We start from the raw sequence: 17,563 nt of genomic DNA, 5'->3' as shown, positions 1-17,563 counted from the left end.
GAGGTCCTTGTTGGAATGATATCACTATATTTTATATTCTTGGTTGCTAGTTGCCCATTCTCCCATGTGGGATTGTTCTCACACGCCCGCTCACGTGTGGCACGCCCCCTCACGTGTGGGGTTCTTTGAGCCTAACACGTGCATTTTTTTTTCTTTACGGGAGACGTGGAGCACGTGCGGCTTTTAAGCCTATCACGTGTTGGCCTAGTTCTGATACCATGTTAAGTTTGTAGCTATCCAACTCAAAACTAATTGGCTATGAGTGGAGAGAACCTATATTTTATATTCTTGGTTGCTACTTGCCCATTCTATCATGTGGAACTATTCTCACAGTGACCTTAACTAAGACAAGTCAGTTAAGACACTACCCAGACTCGGACTCGGACGAGCTAGACACAAGTCATGCTCAGTTGTTAGCCATCATTGTTTCCATACTGAATTAAAACTGAAAAATTAGAAAATATTCATTACAGAATATGATGCTATACTACGAAGACAATTCTGAATAGAAGGGTATATCCAACTTTTGATTGGTAAATATAAAGGGCATTTGATGGAATTTATTATATTTCTACTTATACAACTCTAACCCACTTACCATCTTCTGATAAAGTTGCAAGCCTTCATCAATGGCAAATGACCAAAAAAGGGATTACAAACAATTACAACATCACATTTTCCTATTATCAGAGGAGATGAACAACCCTAAAACTGCATTGATTGTATTGAGGCAGTTCTTTCTCCAGATTTCGTCCCTTCAAATTTGAATTGATTCATAACCTCCTTCCTATGTTTCCAAATCTCCTTGCCACACCAAAAATAACTGCCTTGGTTAACAGTCCCTTGTCGAAACTACAAGCAAGGACGACCGCTCCTCCGACAAATAAGAGCTTCGGAATGTTCTTAAACATCGGGTTCTTTTCTGGTTTTGTTATTTCCGTATCCAAAGATTCTTTGCCTTCGCTTTCTGAAGATTCGTTAGTGCCGTTCTCCAAATCTTTGAGGTGTTTAGGGTTTACTTTCGTGTTGATCTGACCCATGAGAACGCTCTTGGAAAGTGGATCTCCTGATAATCTAGCCATTTGGTATGCACGAAGACCAGGCTCGATTTTCTTTACAGCTCCCCACATCCCTTGACGGACACCAAGTTTCGCAATTTCCCATGGAATCCCCATGTCTTCGTGGTGAAATAATAGTACCTCACATGCTGTCATCTGACCATTTCCTCTCTTCGATTCAACTGTTCACCAGCAAGAGACTTGGTTATCGACAGTTTATCAAGAACTCAAAAAAAAAAAAAAAAAAAAAAATTTGAACTATAAAGTTCACTGTCCAACTCAAAACCAATTGGCAGTGAGTAGAGTATGTATAGAGATCCTAGATGTTATACTCTCGGTTACGGGACTTTCTTTGTCCACGTGGGCTATTTCCACACGCCCTCTAACATGTGGAGTTCTTTGAACCTAATACGTGTCTTTTTGCAGGGTGACGTGTAACAAATTGGACCTATTACATGTGAGCCTAGTTTAGATACTATAAGTTCGTGGTCGTCTAACTCAAAACCAATTGGCACTTAGATATTACATTCATGGTCATGAGACTTACTTTTGTACATGTCGGACTCGACTCTCAACAACATGACAAGAAAGATTGTTTGTCATCTTATGAAACATGTCCAGGATTCCACCGAACTGTTAAGTTCTTTTTCTTCTAAGATAAGCATATAGTTCTTTTGAGTGATAGACAAAGTGTGCAGAAAAATAAAGAGTTTCAAAAGATCAATGGGATTACGGAAATAGAATTGCCAATTACCTGGTCGGATGCACCAGCTAGAATAGTAAAGGTCGACCCGTCTTGGTTTGTTCTGCCTCGGTATGTAATCACATGGTATTCCCTGAAAACACAAAGAAAATTATAGATCACAAACTAGAAACTGTTTTACCGCCATAAACCATTAACGGGTATTAACATGAGAAAACGGCGAAAAAAATGGTGATTGTAACATGCATAATATGTGACCTAAAATGTGGAAAAACCCTCTATTAATTTTTTGGTTACAAGTACCAGAACAAGATCTGTTATAACCAACTATCATGCATTCTCAATCGATAATACAACATACAAGGTCATACGAAATCTGCAGCTAATAACAAATTCACTAGCTTACATGCATTAACTTTACAAGAATTCGGTAATGAAGATTGTAAAATAAGTCTAAGAAATACTCAATATGAAAAATGAACAATGCCTTGACCAACTTAAGCATGAAAAAATCAACATACGATAAAATGGATACCGATGAAATCCAGATTATCTTAATAATCTAAGAATCAGAAAAAAGAAGCGAAATCTAAATTAGTTTCTTTTATCATACCTTCGTAACGCAGTAATATGATCTCTCAGAATCCCAAATCCGGCGGCCAATAATGTATTCTCTGTCACTGCAGAAGAAGGGAAACTGCACCATACACAACATAAAGAAAATGAGAAGAGGAAACCAAGATAAATGACTGCATAAAAATTGAGAATGTGGCGAAATTCTTGTTACCTTTCTAATCCATTGAACCACCATTGTTCCTGTTTTGTGGCACTCCTCTAGTATCTTCGAATGTATGAGCATATCATCCCATTTAGCTGTTTGACGAAAATCATCATCCCAAAAGAAGTCTCTGACTGTCTCTGGTGTAGCATCTTCGAAGATAGTCCTGCTACGATATTGTGGAGGCCCAGTCTAACAATTGATTCATTAAAGCCAAATTAGATAAAACTTGACACACAAAAGAGATAACTCGGAAAAGAGTAATATTTTCTACACTAGTTTTGTCATAAACCCTACCTCGGGATCTCTCCGCCAAGCTTGATAGCTCATATTTTGGGTAGAACGATCCATCATCTGTATCCATTTAGGACCTCCATCAGTAACCGCGACAAGTTGAGCTAAATGCTTCAAATCCTCTCTTGTTACAGCTAATGGTGTTTCTTTTTCAGTTTGTGATGAACTGTCCAAAACCGAACAACAAGTAAGAAACACACGAAGTTTTCTATGAGCAAAAATTATCTTCGAAGCTCGATGTTGTGCGTAAAATAGTGACAGGAGTACTACGATCCGAAAAGATTATAAGTTGGGAACAAACCAACTTGACTCAACTTCTCTATCAACCATCAAGTTTGGGCAAACTCAATTATGATGAAATGGGATTGAAGAATAAAATAACTGCAAAGTTAGCAATTCCTTCAAATCTTTTCATTTCTTTACAGAATTCCAACAAATTCATCAATAATGAAAGCAAGAAATGATAGAAATTCAAATTACCTGCAATCGGAATTGAATAACGGTGGCACCGACAGATTTTCCTCCTGAGCTCCAGTACCAGAGATCCAAGAAATGCAGCTTGGTAAATGTGCTTTGATTGAATTCAAACCAGGGACTAAACCAAAACTGAAAGTTGGTGATGAAATCAAATTAGCTGAAAAAGATGAAGCTTTTGACATTGTATGATCCAATTTATCCTTTCCCAAGTTTGCCCATTTAGGTTTCCATGCCCATCCAACTACAACCCCAATAAGAACAGCTACCCATAAAGGACCCAGAAATAAAAATAGCTCTGTAAAAACATTCCCGATTGCGGGTCCTTCAAAAAGCTCAAATAAGGTTGATATCATAGCCATTAATAACCAGAGAACTCAAAAAATTTATACTGAAATTTTCTGCTAAATTTAGCCCAATAAAAGTGAAGAAGAAGAAGAAGGAGAACTCTCGATTCAATTGAAACGTGGATAACAAGCAAAGTGAGTAGTACTTCGAGGAAAGAAAAGAGAAGATAAGAAACGTGGGAAAAATGGAGAGGATTTTGAAACCCTAATAACAGCTACTGTTCTGATTTAAGTTAAGCAAGAAAATTTTCAAAAGTAAAATTGAAATTGAACCCTATAATAAAACCCCTCGATTCAACCCAAAAAAATAGACAATTAAGCAAAGGATGATTCGAGGGTTTAGAGAGAGGGAGAGAGAGAAATGAAACCCTTTCTCTGATAAACAGAAAAAAAGAGAAAGAAAAGATGTGGGTAGTGTGAAGAGGAACAAAATAAAGAGAAATAAGATTAGAAAGAAGACAAAGAAATGAATCAATCTGTTATCAGATTACACTCTGATTCTCGTAGGACCAAATATCTCTGAATTCCCACTTCTCTTTAAACTTCCTCTATCAAAACCCTAAAAAAAGCCGGAATGATTTTGATGATGATGAAGAAGTTCCTACCAAATTTGTGAGTTCCAATTAAAGATAGTTTTTTTTAGAGGAGAAAGTTTGAATGCCTTAGTATAAGGATATGGCTACCAAAACCTTATACTAGTACCAGATATTTATATGGAAATGGTTTTTAATGTGGTGTCCCGCGGTCTCACATTTACCACGTTTGGGCTGACCATAGAAAAATGAAGGACCTTTGAACTTTCTCTCTCTCTCTCTCTCCAATCTCCATTCCAGTACGATTACAAATTTCTTTAATGATGATTGATGACCAAGATTTAATAAGGTTACAAACTTTTACTAGGTAAATTATTTGACTCTTTATGGTTTAATCAAAGTGGGAAAACATATCCAAATAAAAAATACATTTAGGTTCAACCGAAGATTAGTCTATTACTCTAAGTAGACGTTTGAATAGAATTAGATTGTTACGTTGATTTTACAAATTTCAATTGCCCTATTGTAAGAGACACAAAATTTACCCAATAACTAAAGCATAAATGTGGGTAGCGAAAAATAGATTCTTAATGGTTACATTAGCATTTTAAGAGTTGTTATTCTCTTTTTCCTTGCAAGAGTAATTGATTGAAGTTCAACAAAAAAAAAAAAGAGTAATTGATTGAGGTAGAGTTTGAAATCATTCGTGCCAGTAATAACGAACTTAAAAATTTCACAATAATCAATTATACTATTTTTCAAATAGTTTCCATTCTCCTGGATCCATAATAGTGCTTTTATAACTAATCCACATAAGCAAAAACTTAATCACTTAAAGGGAGAGAACATCAAATGTGTATGTGTACACAAGAGATAAAGATAACAATATTGAGTTTGAATTTCTTATTGCTCCTCACTAGGTTAGAGATTGGACCCTTTCTACAAAAAAAGAAAAGAAAAGGTAGAGATTGGACCCACCATCATTTACCTACTTTTCAATAGGTGGAATAAACTTATGTCAAAAGGATTGGAGCTTTTGCACTACCAACTATGTTATATGAATTTTCAACAAAAAAGAAAAAAACTATGTTATATGAACCATTTATATGATTTGTTGGGTCCATCGTAGAACTTATGATGAAAATTGAAGGCACAACAATAGGCCGGTGTACTGAGAGAGAGAGAGAGATGGAGATAAAATTGTGGTCTATTTCTGTGGGACTAAATTTTTTTCCACATATCTACCTCTACAATTGGTTGAAAAGAGAGAGAAGGAAGAGGGAAAAGTGGATTTTAAAAAGGAAACTAAGAAAAACACTATAAGGTCGTGTAACTCATGCTATTATTCTTCCCCGGCCAAACCTACTTGATAGTGTTGTTTGGCTTTCACAATTCAAAGTTACAACTATTTATCAATTTCTTTTAGTAGGTGATACCTTCTTTTAGTAGGTGATACCTTCTTAAAGTTTACACTTATGTATCATTGCAAATCAAAATTAAAGACAGGTACTTCCAGACTACCTAGACCTATAGAATTGGAACCACTTATAGTAGCAACTCCCACTAATTTGCAGCACCTAAGTGAATGGTTTTAGGTTGAAGACTTATTACATTTTTTTTGTTTTTGTTGAAAGCAAATACATTAACTTAAGTGTTTATTACAATATCCAAATTAAAAAACAAACATAACAGTAAACAAAGTAAAACAACAAAATGACTTGAGGAATTGCGCAATATAGCTTCGATTAGTGGAGCTTCTTTCATTCTGTAGCTTATAAGTCTGCTAGCTCTTCAAGAGGATGATATGAAAATTGGTCTTCAGAGTCCTTCCGATTGATTGAAAGAGGAAACTAGTACCCGTCTTCCTGTAACATTGAAGATGAATTAAACAGACACCCGAAGTTCCAGAACGAAACGAGGGTGTCTGTAAGGTGGAACCAAATGATGATTCCGGGTTATCCCGCCAGTATTCTCCATATGCAGAGACCATATTCGCTCGAGTTTCACAAAGTAGAATCTGATCAGACACCTGGTAAATGGGATCGCCGTCATAGCCCGAGTGTAAATACCCAGCTCATCCGACTAAAGATCGCAAATAAATTGCCGAAAAGGGGTGGAAGTGAGCATGTTGAGGGACTAAGATAAGTAGTTAAAGCTATTCGAAATCAAACACGAAAGTACTCGACAGAGATTGAGCTGATGAGTGTGAAACAAAAGGTGGGCTGCAAAGATGGATATAACTATGTGAATCGTAGTGTCTTCCTGGGTCGAAAGGTAAGTTAATACTAATGTTAAATATCTTATAAGACAGTCGACATGAGCTCATGAGCTATAAGGTTAATCGATGGATCCAAATAAACATGAATTGATCCCATACATTAAAACCTTTCTTGGTGATGTAATGTAAGATGGTAGAAGAAGGTCCAAGGTTAAAGTAATATCTAGTTAAGATAGAAGAGAGATTTGAACCTAAGGTTTGGTCATCGGCTAACCGGAGGGGGATGAAAACCACAAACAAATGTTGATCTCTAAGCTTGACCTCTAAGGATGCACATCTAAAAACCAAGAGATTCAGAAAAATAGACATGTATGTGGAAGTCCTATTACCGACAGATCTAAAGCTCACAAAAATCAACAAAAAAAATGCATAAAACCATTCAAGAGACTCTAATTAAGGATAAGAAGTAAGGCCTAGATTAAAGACTAGATTTTCAACAGTAAAGAAGAAACCAGATTATTGCGCAGATTGTGCTGACGTGATGATGAACTGTGGGTTATGTTTTGCGTCTGTTGGCTCCTCACCCGGCTGTAATTTATATAGGGCTTCGATGAGGAACATATCGCTGCCTGTGATTCGGGATTATTCTGTCCGATTCATAGATTTCTGAAAGTTAGATCTGGTTGAAAGATGCCGCGATTTTGCTTGTTGTGTTAGTAGATTGTGAGTGATTTGGATTTTAAAGATTAGGGATTACTTGGAGTAACTTATTTATGATAGTTGAGAGAACAATAATGGAGGCAAGGAGTTGATGAGTCGGATGTGTAGTTATGCTGGTATGTTAAATGAGAAGATGCTATTGCATGTATGATTTGAGTGGTGGATTAAGGTGGATTTGGTTGGTCTAGAAGAGCTTTAAGGTTCGTTTTTGGGGGAAAAAGAGGGAAGAAAGTCAATCGCCTGATGACGTCAGGCTGGACTTTCTCTCTCTCCAAAAACCTCGTCAAGTCTACCCTCTCGATGGAAGACTTATTACATGTTGTATTAGAGATGGTAGAATCATGTTAGCTCAATAGTCTCACTATATTCAAAAAAAAAAAAAAAACATTTAGTGTCACTTGAGATAGCTCATACTTTGAAGCTTTGAGGGTGCTTGTTGACCGATTTTGGGAATGTACACACCCAACAATATCAAAATACAATGTCTAAGTCATCTGTGCTCATTGGTAATTAGTTTTGAGTTGGATGATTATAAATTTAAAATAGTATCAAAGCTACATCCACACGTGATAGCTTTAAAAGTCACGTACTCCATAAGATACATGTTAGGCTGAAAGAATGTCACAGTCGAGTCCCTCGGACAAAAAATGGGCACTCCAACAACCAAAAATATAATATTTACGTCATCTCAACTCATTTTCAATTAGTTTTGAATTAGATGACCACATACTTAACATGTTTGGTTGTTTACTTATACATATGCGTGCTTTCTAAAGCACCGACTATATAAAATACCAGTAACTGATCAACCATCACATTAACTTAATCGAATTTGAAACCCTTATCATTTTATTTTATATTTTTAGTACCATCTTGTGAAGTGATGATATAACAATGAGATATATTAGTAAATGACTAATTGACATATCATAGCTCAAAAGTATGAACTTGTTATGAAACTTTAGTTCAATCTTCAGTTGGCGAAAAAGAACTCAATAAAGCTGTGCCTAATGTGCCCGAGCCCACCACATAAGAGTGGTTAACGAAAAAAAACAAATAATTCCGAACATTTATAGTTATCACTGTAAAATCACAATGTCCTGAAAGCTACATTCATGTGTTCACATCTATAAATCTTACACAAATAAACATAATTGAGAAAATGATTCAGACACGTTATATTACGAGGCCAAAGCAATTGCTTCAATGGGAACTTTCGGGTAGGAGAAGACGATCGATATATCTCTAATTTTATTCTCTGTTACTCTCCAGTATTAAGATAAGAAAAATCATTCCTAGACAACTATATGATAAAAGATGGCAAAAACGAAAGTAAAAAAAAAGTAAGAAAGACAACAAACGATATAAAAACGAACTACAATCTAAGAGCAGCGATTGCTTCGGGTTTAAAATCAACCCGAAGACCTAAAACTCTCCTCACTTCAGCTGGTGTTAATCTCCAAGTCATCGGCCCAGCATTTTCACCCCAGAAATCCAGAATCTCAGAAACCTTTTCCAAGTTCAGAATAGTGGCCATCTGTGTGAGACGAGCAAACTTGTCTCTTACAGTTCTTTGGGTCATACCAGAGAAATGGCTCACTAACGCCCTAGCATCTCTGTCAAGTTGAAGACCCCCAAGTTGACTAAACCTCTTTTGCATCATGATTACTTCTAATCTCTTTACGATGAAATCGATAACGAGGTGAACAAACAAGTCGTAATTGGTGGAAGTCATTACAGGTTGAAGCCATGCCGCATTTGTTTCTACAGCATGTAAGAGTTTCTGGACCCATGGATCATTTACCTCATTTTCGGCATATTCGGCCTCAGAAAGCTCGTAGCTAATGGTTCCCACACTGTCTAGTACCGGACGAATTCGAGGAGTTACAGTAGATACTAGTTGCTCCATTCCTGCATTTAAGGCTTGCTTGAAACTAGTACTCATTTCCCCCAATAAGGATAAACAAGATTTTACCTTTTCTCTGTCAGCTGGAGCAGGAAACACCTGAGAAGTACAATTTTTCAAGATTAATATGTAAAACTGGGAAGTTCTTCAAGCTTGCAAGATGAAGCAGAATTTCGGGATGAAATAAGAAATTCAATTGAACCGATAAACTACAAAGACTCTAACACAGAATTTAAAATCATAAGCATAATTCAAGAACTGTTCAAGAGAAAGGAAAACCAAGCATTCGATAAGTAGAAGAATTTTATCGGTTGTACTGAGAATAGAACATATTCATCGAATTGCCTGCTGCTCTAAGGAATGAGCTGGCAGAATTAGATATAACATAAAAAAACAATTGTTCCATGTGGGAGCCTTGAGGCCAAACCAGATTAAAGTTAGGTACTGAAAGTTAGAAACTTAGATGAACTAAACAAATAGGAGTTTTCTCATCAGACTATCAGAAAGAGCCACTGTGTAACCAATACACTAAGGCCCCCAAGCATTCCAAATTTCCAATTTCGAAATTGAAATATAAAGGGGTCAAAACAATCATGTCCATAGTATATCTACAAATATTGTATCAATGCTATGAAAGTTCAGAATGAGTTTAAACGAAGAGTGTGGCAAGTGGAGAGATTGCTGTAAGAGCTAGTATTTTGTCACTAGTAAGGTCTTTCATGTTTATGTTTGTACAAGTAGTCAACTACATCAAAAGTAATAATCTTGGCAATTCTTAATATGTTTAAGAGCATTTACTATAACGTCGAAGAAAAGTATTTACTGTATTTTCACTCATCAAATTCCTAAGGAAGACATATGAGTATATGACATTAGCAAATAACCGAAGTCATTGACCATGGCATTTGGTGTTGTTATCCGATAGTTGAAAACAAACCAACAAGATAAAGAATTGAAATCTTACCTCTACACATTGCTCCTCGATCTCATGTCGTAGTTTCAGGACATAGTCACTACTCACATCCATATTATTTAAAGCTGTGGCGATCTCCGTCCCAGTCTTCTGCTCACCAACACCACCAAGAAATAACCTCGCACCAAGATTAGGTTCTCTCATTTTCTGTTGTAACGCATCTTGATATTCATTGCTCAACAAATTCATAGCCCCACTCAGAATTGCAAGTACTGAATTCATACTAGAAGTTGAGATAGCTCTTCTACAGCAACTCTGCAAAACGTAAAACACATCGTCTACCATAGAAGTCGTAAGACTATCGGGTACGTGCTCGTCAATTGCTATAGCCTTCCTAACATTCTCCACCATAAAGAATTCTTCGAAAATCACATAAAACCCAGTAATTTCCTGAACCACTTTACTAAAGCTTCCACTTCTAAACGATTTCGTCGCTCTTGGACCCAAATCTGGATCAACAGATCTCAAACCCCTAATTTTAGACAACATGAATTCTGTATAATCTTCACCCAATTGTGTCAACGACAAGATTTCTTCCAAATACAGCTCGATTTCTCTCGGATCGGGTCCTTCTGTAGTTCCAACAGATAGTAGGTTCTTACTATAAGAGTTAATTTCAGATTCTAATCTACTCAATTGCCTATACTCCATATATTTCTTCAAGATAAGCGAACCTCGAGTATCACATTCCTCTTGAAGCTCACAAATGGCATAAACAATTCCATCTTCACCACAAAGACTCTGCAAAATCTCAGCATTTTCTTCAACAGCCAAAACAATATCTTTAAACAGATTTGTTAAACAACCTACAAAATTAACTTGATTATTTCCTCCATGATTGTTTTGTTCCTTAAGTTCCTCTAAATGTTCAAATTCTAACCTAGATCTTAATGCAATTACTTTCTTTAAATAAGAAACATAAACTTGTAATCCTTCATCTTCAAGACCTAAAGGTGAAAAAAGCTTAATAAACCGTAAAATCGTCGGATGATCACGTTGATCTACCGCTAATGATAATTTCTTCCTAACAATTCCTTCAAGTTGTTTCTTTGATGAAAGAAGTTGTTCTCTCTGTTCAGATCCAGAATCTTTATATTTCTCATCGATCTGTAAAAATGTCGAAACATATTTGGCAGCTGATTCATAATCTTCAGTTTCTAATGCTTTTTTAACACCATCAATACAATTACCTCTCTCAACAATAGCATCAATTCTAGATAAAGTAGATTGAACACGAGATTGTGCAAGATCTAATTCTCTAACTTTTCCACTTACCTGATCAGCAAGATCACAAGTTGATCGGACATTAGTCAACATATGATCTGAATCAGCTTTAACAATCTCTAAAACTTCAGCGGATTTCTGCAAATTAATGAGTTTTTTCTCAAGATCTGTTCTTTGAGATAGTAAATTTTCGAGTTCAACATCGATGCCTCTTTGATAAGCGATGCATTCGTGAAGGAGACGAGTCATTGCTCCTACATCAGTAAGATTACGAACTTGTTCTAGGGCTTCTGCACTACCGAAGTTAACTGAAGAAACTCCATTTTCTTCTTCTTCTTCCATGGCGGAAATTGATCCGCTCGTCGCCATCGATTTGTTTGGAAGAAAAATACTTCTGACTTCTTAGAATAATATACGAAACAAAGGAAGTTCTGATGGCTCTGCTGAAAGCACCTGGCCCAAATGTTATTAAAATATCTATAGGCGCCCAAAAATCAAATACAATCGACCTTGTCCTTCACGTTAACTCATCATTTTACTCTCCTCTCTTTCTCATTCTTTCTTCGTACATAAGCCTAAAGTTCTCAAGATTATTTGAAGAGGACCACGTAAACTACAATTTAGTCCACGACCAGTTGGCTTAGTGGTTGGACGTCGCATAACGGGAGTCCAAAGTTCAATTCTTGTGGAAGTTTGAAATTTATGATTTGTTTAGACGGCGATTTTAGAGAATAAAATTATTTTTCAGGGAATAAAGAATTTCAATAAACATTGATTTAGATTTTAGAGGGCATATTCTTCTTTCAATCCAAAAATTGACTTGATCAAACATTGCCCCATAATCTTCTTCTTCTTCTTTATCCCTCTTTCGTTCTCTTACTTACTATCTCTTTCTTTCTCGTACTCTTACTTACTATCTCTCTCTCTCCCACTGTCTCACATTATCTCTCTCGTTGTATCTCTTTCTCACTGACTGTCCCTCTGTCATTCTCACTCAAGATCACTCTCTCTTTCATTGTAGATCACTCTCATCTCTCTCGTTGTCGACATATCTCTATGTAGATTAGTTTCTCTTTTTTTCTCTCTCGCGCAATCTTTATCTCTCTCTCTCTTGCGCATGCTTTATCTCTCCCTCTTTCTCTTGCGATCTGTACAAATCTCTCTGTGGAGATCATAAAGTTCGTGCTTATGAAATCCTCCAAGCCAGAAACCCTCCTCGAGGTCTGGTTTCGGAGAAGGGAAACTTCCCTTCGCCGAACAGTATCTGTGAGAGAGAGAGAGAGATCGAGAAACAATGAGAGATTGAAGAGAAACAGTGGGAGTTCGAGAGACATAGATAGTGAGAGCAGTAAAGAGAGATAGTGAGAGAGAAGGAGAGATCGAGAGATAGGGTAGCAGTGACGGAGAGAAGAAAACAGATGAGAGAGAAGAAGTGGCAATGATGGTCGGAATGATGATGGTGAGAAGTTGTGGCCGTGAATAGAGAAGAGGAAGATTAAGGGGAAAATGATCAAGTTAATTTTTAGGTTAAAAAGTTTTATGCCCCCGAGAATGTATAAAAAAACATAGATTCCTTAGAAAATTTGTTCCCTTCAGATTATTCTTTATGCCCAAAACCGCGACCTTTATTTAACTTGGGTATATAAGATAGATTTAGGAATAAGTGGTCTTTTATGCCCCATAAGATGTCCTTAAGGGTTATATGTGGCTCTTAAGTTCATGATGTCTTTGAAATGATAATTATTGAGCTTATCAAACTTATGATGTAATATGTTCATGGTGTATCTATATTATGTAACGATGTAATGACTCTTGAGTCCGTATGAAATAAATACTTTTGATGCATACAGTGTTTAGACAAGTTTGTAAGATATTTAAACCTTATAAACTGATTATGTATGTGTTATTGTATACCCTGAGAGGGCTCAAGTACAATTCGATTAATTTTGGTTGAGTGAAAGCTAAACCCTACAATCTTGACCATCCGACTGGACCTGTACGACATGCCTTGCTAGCATAATGACTAGACAATCCAAACTCTCTTGCTAACAAACAGACGACACAGTCCGTGACTTTGTATAACCTTTCGGACTGGTATTAGTCCCGGACTCTCAGACAATAAAAGTCCAAGAGATTTGTACTTGTACTTTTTTTTCTTGAATTTATATTTGTAAGTTCTTTTTGGTCGCCTTATTTCTTTTGGACCGGACAAGACACTTCAAGACCTCTTTAAGTCGAACAGATCAATCGATTCGAATGCTTTTGAGAGGTCTCGGACCCGAGCAATCCATATACGCAGTCAGACAACTCCGTTTTTTTCTTCTCCACTGGACATGTAACATTCAAACATTAAATAATAGATTAGGAAATATTTATATACCTCACTAGACACTCATTAATAGCTGACAACACATAATCAAAAGACAACAAATTTCTGTTTGAGTTTCCATCATATGACCTCCAAGTTTTTGGAACTTCCACCTTCACTGAGTTTCCATCATGTGATATTCAGGTTCCCAAAGTGGATGTAGTTTTGGTCTAGCAAGATCCCAAATGACATTCCCCACTTCGACATTCTTGACTTTGATCATGTTAAACCAGATTAGATAAAATGAAAGGTTGGCCTCTTCTAAGTGGCAGCAAATTGGAAAAGGAGAAAGATTCAGAGAGACATAGAGAAAGAGAGACTGAGTGAGAAAGATAGAAATGTAACAGCAACAAAATTACGGACTTTTTTTTCACACAGTCTTTCTACCTCATTTATATTACCACCACTTCTAAATAATCCTAGCCCCTTGCTACCATAATTCTAAGTGGGTTAGCTTGGCAACTTGGCCGAATTGAGTTTTGTGTTTTACTTTTATGGGACTTGTTCTAAATGCAACCTCTCATAGGCACCCCGAGATTTTAAGCTTGGACTGTATAAACATTTCAAACTTTCCGCTGTATAACAAACTGAGCTAAAAATATATGCAATTTTCATTTCTTAAGAGTGTGAAAGATGAACATGAAAATATTTGCCAGCAGCAGACTCAAATCATACCAGCAATAAACATTTATCATCGGACAATCATTTGTATTACCAAGACTTGTTGTCTGCATTTAGCCCTTCACCTCGGCAATATCAGGTTGCACTATGACTTGTTCGAGGTTCTTACCTTTGGGAATAATCAATCCATACCCTCCCTCTTTTCTTTTATAGATAATGTTTATATCGCCTGTAATGACAACGGAGAGTCATTAGGACAGAGAAATTTTTCTAGGGTTTTAGAATAATGAAAACAAGGAATATGATCATATATTTTTACCCGTTTCTTCGTTTCGGAAGCCATAAAAGTCATGATCAACAAGCTCCAACTGCTCCAAAGCTTCAGCCAGTGTGAGTGGAGGCATTTCGAAATATTTTGTCCGGACAATCTGGAAAATAAGTAGTGATATGAGGTTCTACTAAAGGGGAAAAAAGAGAGGTTCCTCGCCAAGATATATGGTTGAGTTAGTGGGTTCTTCATGTTTGCTTGAGAGCGATTCGGGTTTCTTCTTCACTATTCTATTTCTTTTATATATATATATATACACACACAGTACACACACATTGTGACGGACGAGTTCTCTAGATTAACTAGAGAGTAGGGCAGTGGTTGTTTTTCTTTCACGGTCAGATTTAAAATCTGACTCGTCTAAATGGCTTATTCCAGTTGATTCTGGGTCCATTTGATTCCGAAGATTCAGATTCAGACAACGAAAAAAAAAAAAAACCACCGAACTCGAACTCGGGCCGGCTCGACATTAGGTCATAGATGACTTGGGAGGAGCTCCGAGCCCAGCTACCTAGCTCTAACTCTGGAGCACAGTCCCTGTTTTCATGAACTAAAATATCCAGAAGCCGAGAAAAAAAGAATTAACAGGCTCGAAATCTATGGTGTCTATCAACAAGGAACTTGTGAAGTTATGAATAGAAAGGGATCCTGGTTCTTTGTAAGAAGAATAGCACAATATATGATTTAGATTAAAGCATCAAAAAATAATTAGAAGACTTGAGATCTAGAATAGCATAATATATGATTAAGAATTAATCAGCATACCTCATCATCAATGAAATCATCCTTTTCGTCTGAAGTGTCTGGCTCCAAATTGTCTTCCACAACTGGCGCTTCTGGTTCTCTAACCTTTGACCTATTGAACCCTTTCATGTGTCGCCCATGATCGGTGACCTTCTCCTTAATTTTTCTTAGTTTCCTTTGTATAATCGATGAAACTAAATCTATACTTCCATAGAGTGATTCTGCATCTTCCTCTGCCCTAACCACACCATGCTTCTTAGTAAACAATGTCACCTACGTGCAGAGAGAATTTCTCAAACGAGTAACAAAATCAAATATGTTTTCTTCGATTTAGTCAAAGTTAATGAGAGAACTAGCAAAACCTTCAGAGTTATTAATATACCGACACTTCTCAACGTTAATGGAAACCGCCGTTAAAACACAATGGTAGAATGGCAATCTAGAAAAATCTAGACGTTTAAATTCTGGTACATATATATCCTCTAAATGTAAGCATTCTCATTTATCTATCTTATAAGAGAAAGGGGAAGCGGCCGTTCTACTTCTAACTTAGACCTCCATCTTTTATCGTCCAAATCCAACCTCTTTCCTAAACAAAGGCACACTGAATAATCGTATAAAATTCTTGTTTCAAATCCTACCATCATAAAATTACGCATAAATCTTTCTATTTCAGACAATATTAGCAATAATTCTAGGGGCCATGGGTTTTAAGTCCAAAATAAAGTTCAAAAAAAGTTTAAGGTCCAATCTTCCCAGAAAATAGGTTTTTAGTCCTTTTCGTTTTGGAAGAAACATTGTTGATAAATAACGTGTTATGTACGACACATATAAAAAAAATGAAATAAAATATGGAAAACATGAAATAAAGTATGAAACTTTAACAATAAATAACAGGTAATTTATGAAACAAAACGAGAATTTTTAAACAGAAAAATACTGTAACTTTGAAGTCTAGACGTACTTTAACTAATTTGGACTAAATATCCATTATAATTATTATTTTGGCTTAAAATCCTATATTAATATTAGGGGGGACTAAATGTGTGTTTAGGGGTAGATTTTTGGACTAGGAACCCAAAAATTCATAATTCTAGCATGCACATTTGCAAATTTACTCGAAATCTTAAATTTCTCTAGTCCAACAATATCTTAAAATTTTGAATAATTAAGGTCTATTGGGAGCATGCTTTAAAAACATCGCCGGTGCAAGTCATGATTTATGCTGTTGTTTGTAGGTTCCGGAAATGTACCATTTCACAAGTAGCCCACATGACTTAAGCAAATACCTAGAGATCCAGAGTACAATATTGTTTTAAAAAATTAATTGATGAAGACCTAATTGGGTTGGATCGAAATCATCAAAGCGGAATCTACTGAAAAGTATTGGGCATTCCATAAATGAAGCTAATTAACTAAGTGTGCAAGCATTATTCATAGTAATAATAATAATAAAATCAAATTAAATCATCTAAAAAGATGAGATATTAAAGAATCAAACCTCACATCTCCTTAGTTTAGGACCTTTCTCGAATTCTCCACCACGAACAGATAATCGAACATCAACTTCTCTAACCAAGTGACTGTGTTTCTGAACAGATTTACCCACTTTATCCTCAACATGATTCCTCACAGCATCTGATATCTGTAAAACAACAAAAAAAAACACCATCTTCATGAATCACAATCTTAAGAATGTATAAAAACAGAAAAAATAAAAAAAAAGGGTAAGTAAGAAAGAAAGATTACATCAATGTTTTTGCCTTGGAGAATTAATTTGACAGAAGAAAGAGGACCATCCCATGACATTTGAACTACCATAGATCTTCTTATAGTGGGTCTAGGGTTTGATTTAATTTTGAGAGAGAATGAAAGATTGGAAGAAGGGTTAGTGAAACAGGAGCTAAGAGATGGAGTAGTAGAGATTAAGGGAGGTTTGCAATGAAGCTGAGGATGGAAACTGGATTTTGCAAGAGGGGAAATGAAAGTAGTAGCCATTTCTTTTCTTATTTGGAAATTTTGTTAGGGATCTGCTCAGTGATTTTCCAAAGGAATTGTGAGTGTTGAAGTTGTTGGAGTGGAGAATTGAAGTAGAAGATGAGAGTGTGAATAGACGATAGAAGAGGAATATGATTTATTTTGTTTGGGAGTTGGGGTTTTAGAAGTGAGAGAGGGAGAGAAAGAGATGGGGTTGTGACGTGGTGACTGATCCAAAACTGGATAATTTTGATATTTTTAAAAGAGTGATGGCAACACCCAACATTATACTAGGTG

At 36.2% G+C, this 17,563-nt stretch overlaps 3 protein-coding genes across 4 annotated transcripts; all 3 read right to left on the bottom strand.

Annotated features, from left to right (window-relative positions):
* Nucleotides 1-524: 524 nt before the first annotated feature.
* On the bottom strand, nt 525-4,619 carry LOC147569298 (uncharacterized). The gene is made up of 6 exons (XM_086655774.1): nt 3,314-4,619; nt 2,837-2,999; nt 2,549-2,731; nt 2,375-2,458; nt 1,813-1,894; nt 525-1,240 (listed from the first exon to the last, which is right to left on the bottom strand). The coding sequence occupies exons 1-6, from the start codon at nt 3,667-3,669 to the stop codon at nt 774-776; spliced, it is 1,335 nt and encodes a 444-aa protein (XP_086511900.1). The 5' UTR covers nt 3,670-4,619; the 3' UTR covers nt 525-773.
* A 3,551-nt stretch (nt 4,620-8,170) lies between these two features.
* LOC147569297 (conserved oligomeric Golgi complex subunit 4) lies at nt 8,171-11,797 on the bottom strand. Its single transcript, XM_086655770.1, has 2 exons — nt 9,996-11,797; nt 8,171-9,130 (listed from the first exon to the last, which is right to left on the bottom strand). The coding sequence occupies exons 1-2, from the start codon at nt 11,595-11,597 to the stop codon at nt 8,501-8,503; spliced, it is 2,232 nt and encodes a 743-aa protein (XP_086511896.1). The 5' UTR covers nt 11,598-11,797; the 3' UTR covers nt 8,171-8,500.
* A 2,387-nt stretch (nt 11,798-14,184) lies between these two features.
* On the bottom strand, nt 14,185-17,420 carry LOC147569296 (30S ribosomal protein). 2 transcript variants are annotated; one of them, XM_086655771.1, is made up of 5 exons: nt 17,039-17,420; nt 16,791-16,934; nt 15,311-15,562; nt 14,537-14,645; nt 14,185-14,446 (listed from the first exon to the last, which is right to left on the bottom strand). In XM_086655771.1, the coding sequence occupies exons 1-5, from the start codon at nt 17,285-17,287 to the stop codon at nt 14,331-14,333; spliced, it is 870 nt and encodes a 289-aa protein (XP_086511897.1). In that variant the 5' UTR covers nt 17,288-17,420; the 3' UTR covers nt 14,185-14,330. The 2 variants fall into 2 exon arrangements, with proteins under 2 accessions (XP_086511897.1, XP_086511899.1); XM_086655773.1 differs by lacking the exon at nt 14,537-14,645 and having other exon boundaries at nt 14,272-14,446.
* Nucleotides 17,421-17,563: the final 143 nt, after the last annotated feature.

The sequence above is a fragment of the Eschscholzia californica genome, unplaced genomic scaffold, assembly GCF_041429995.1.
Source record: "Eschscholzia californica isolate CP2 unplaced genomic scaffold, dmEscCali1.0.p SCAF_1, whole genome shotgun sequence".
Classification (NCBI taxonomy): domain Eukaryota; kingdom Viridiplantae; phylum Streptophyta; class Magnoliopsida; order Ranunculales; family Papaveraceae; genus Eschscholzia; species Eschscholzia californica.
The sequence above is the reverse complement of the archived record's forward strand: the minus strand, read 5'-3'. Positions and strand labels throughout refer to the sequence as shown.

What these genes read in the sequence shown, in the direction of transcription:
- LOC147569298 (XM_086655774.1), bottom strand. Translation starts at nt 3,669, where the DNA reads ATGGCTATGATATCAACCTTATTTGAGCTTTTTGAAGGACCCGCAATC. An exon ending in CATATTACTGCGTTACGAAG is followed by an intron (nt 1,895 to 2,374) that starts GTATGATAAAAG and finishes TTGTGTTTTCAG; the next exon opens with GGAATACCATGTGATTACAT. An exon ending in TAGCTGGTGCATCCGACCAG is followed by an intron (nt 1,241 to 1,812) that starts GTAATTGGCAAT and finishes GCTGGTGAACAG; the next exon opens with TTGAATCGAAGAGAGGAAAT.
- LOC147569297 (XM_086655770.1), bottom strand. Translation starts at nt 11,597, where the DNA reads ATGGCGACGAGCGGATCAATTTCCGCCATGGAAGAAGAAGAAGAAAAT. An exon ending in TCGAGGAGCAATGTGTAGAG is followed by an intron (nt 9,131 to 9,995) that starts GTAAGATTTCAA and finishes TGTACTTCTCAG; the next exon opens with GTGTTTCCTGCTCCAGCTGA.
- LOC147569296 (XM_086655771.1), bottom strand. Translation starts at nt 17,287, where the DNA reads ATGGCTACTACTTTCATTTCCCCTCTTGCAAAATCCAGTTTCCATCCT. An exon ending in ATGATTTCATTGATGATGAG is followed by an intron (nt 14,646 to 15,310) that starts GTATGCTGATTA and finishes CTTATTTTCCAG; the next exon opens with ATTGTCCGGACAAAATATTT. An exon ending in CTTCCGAAACGAAGAAACGG is followed by an intron (nt 14,447 to 14,536) that starts GTAAAAATATAT and finishes TTGTCATTACAG; the next exon opens with GCGATATAAACATTATCTAT.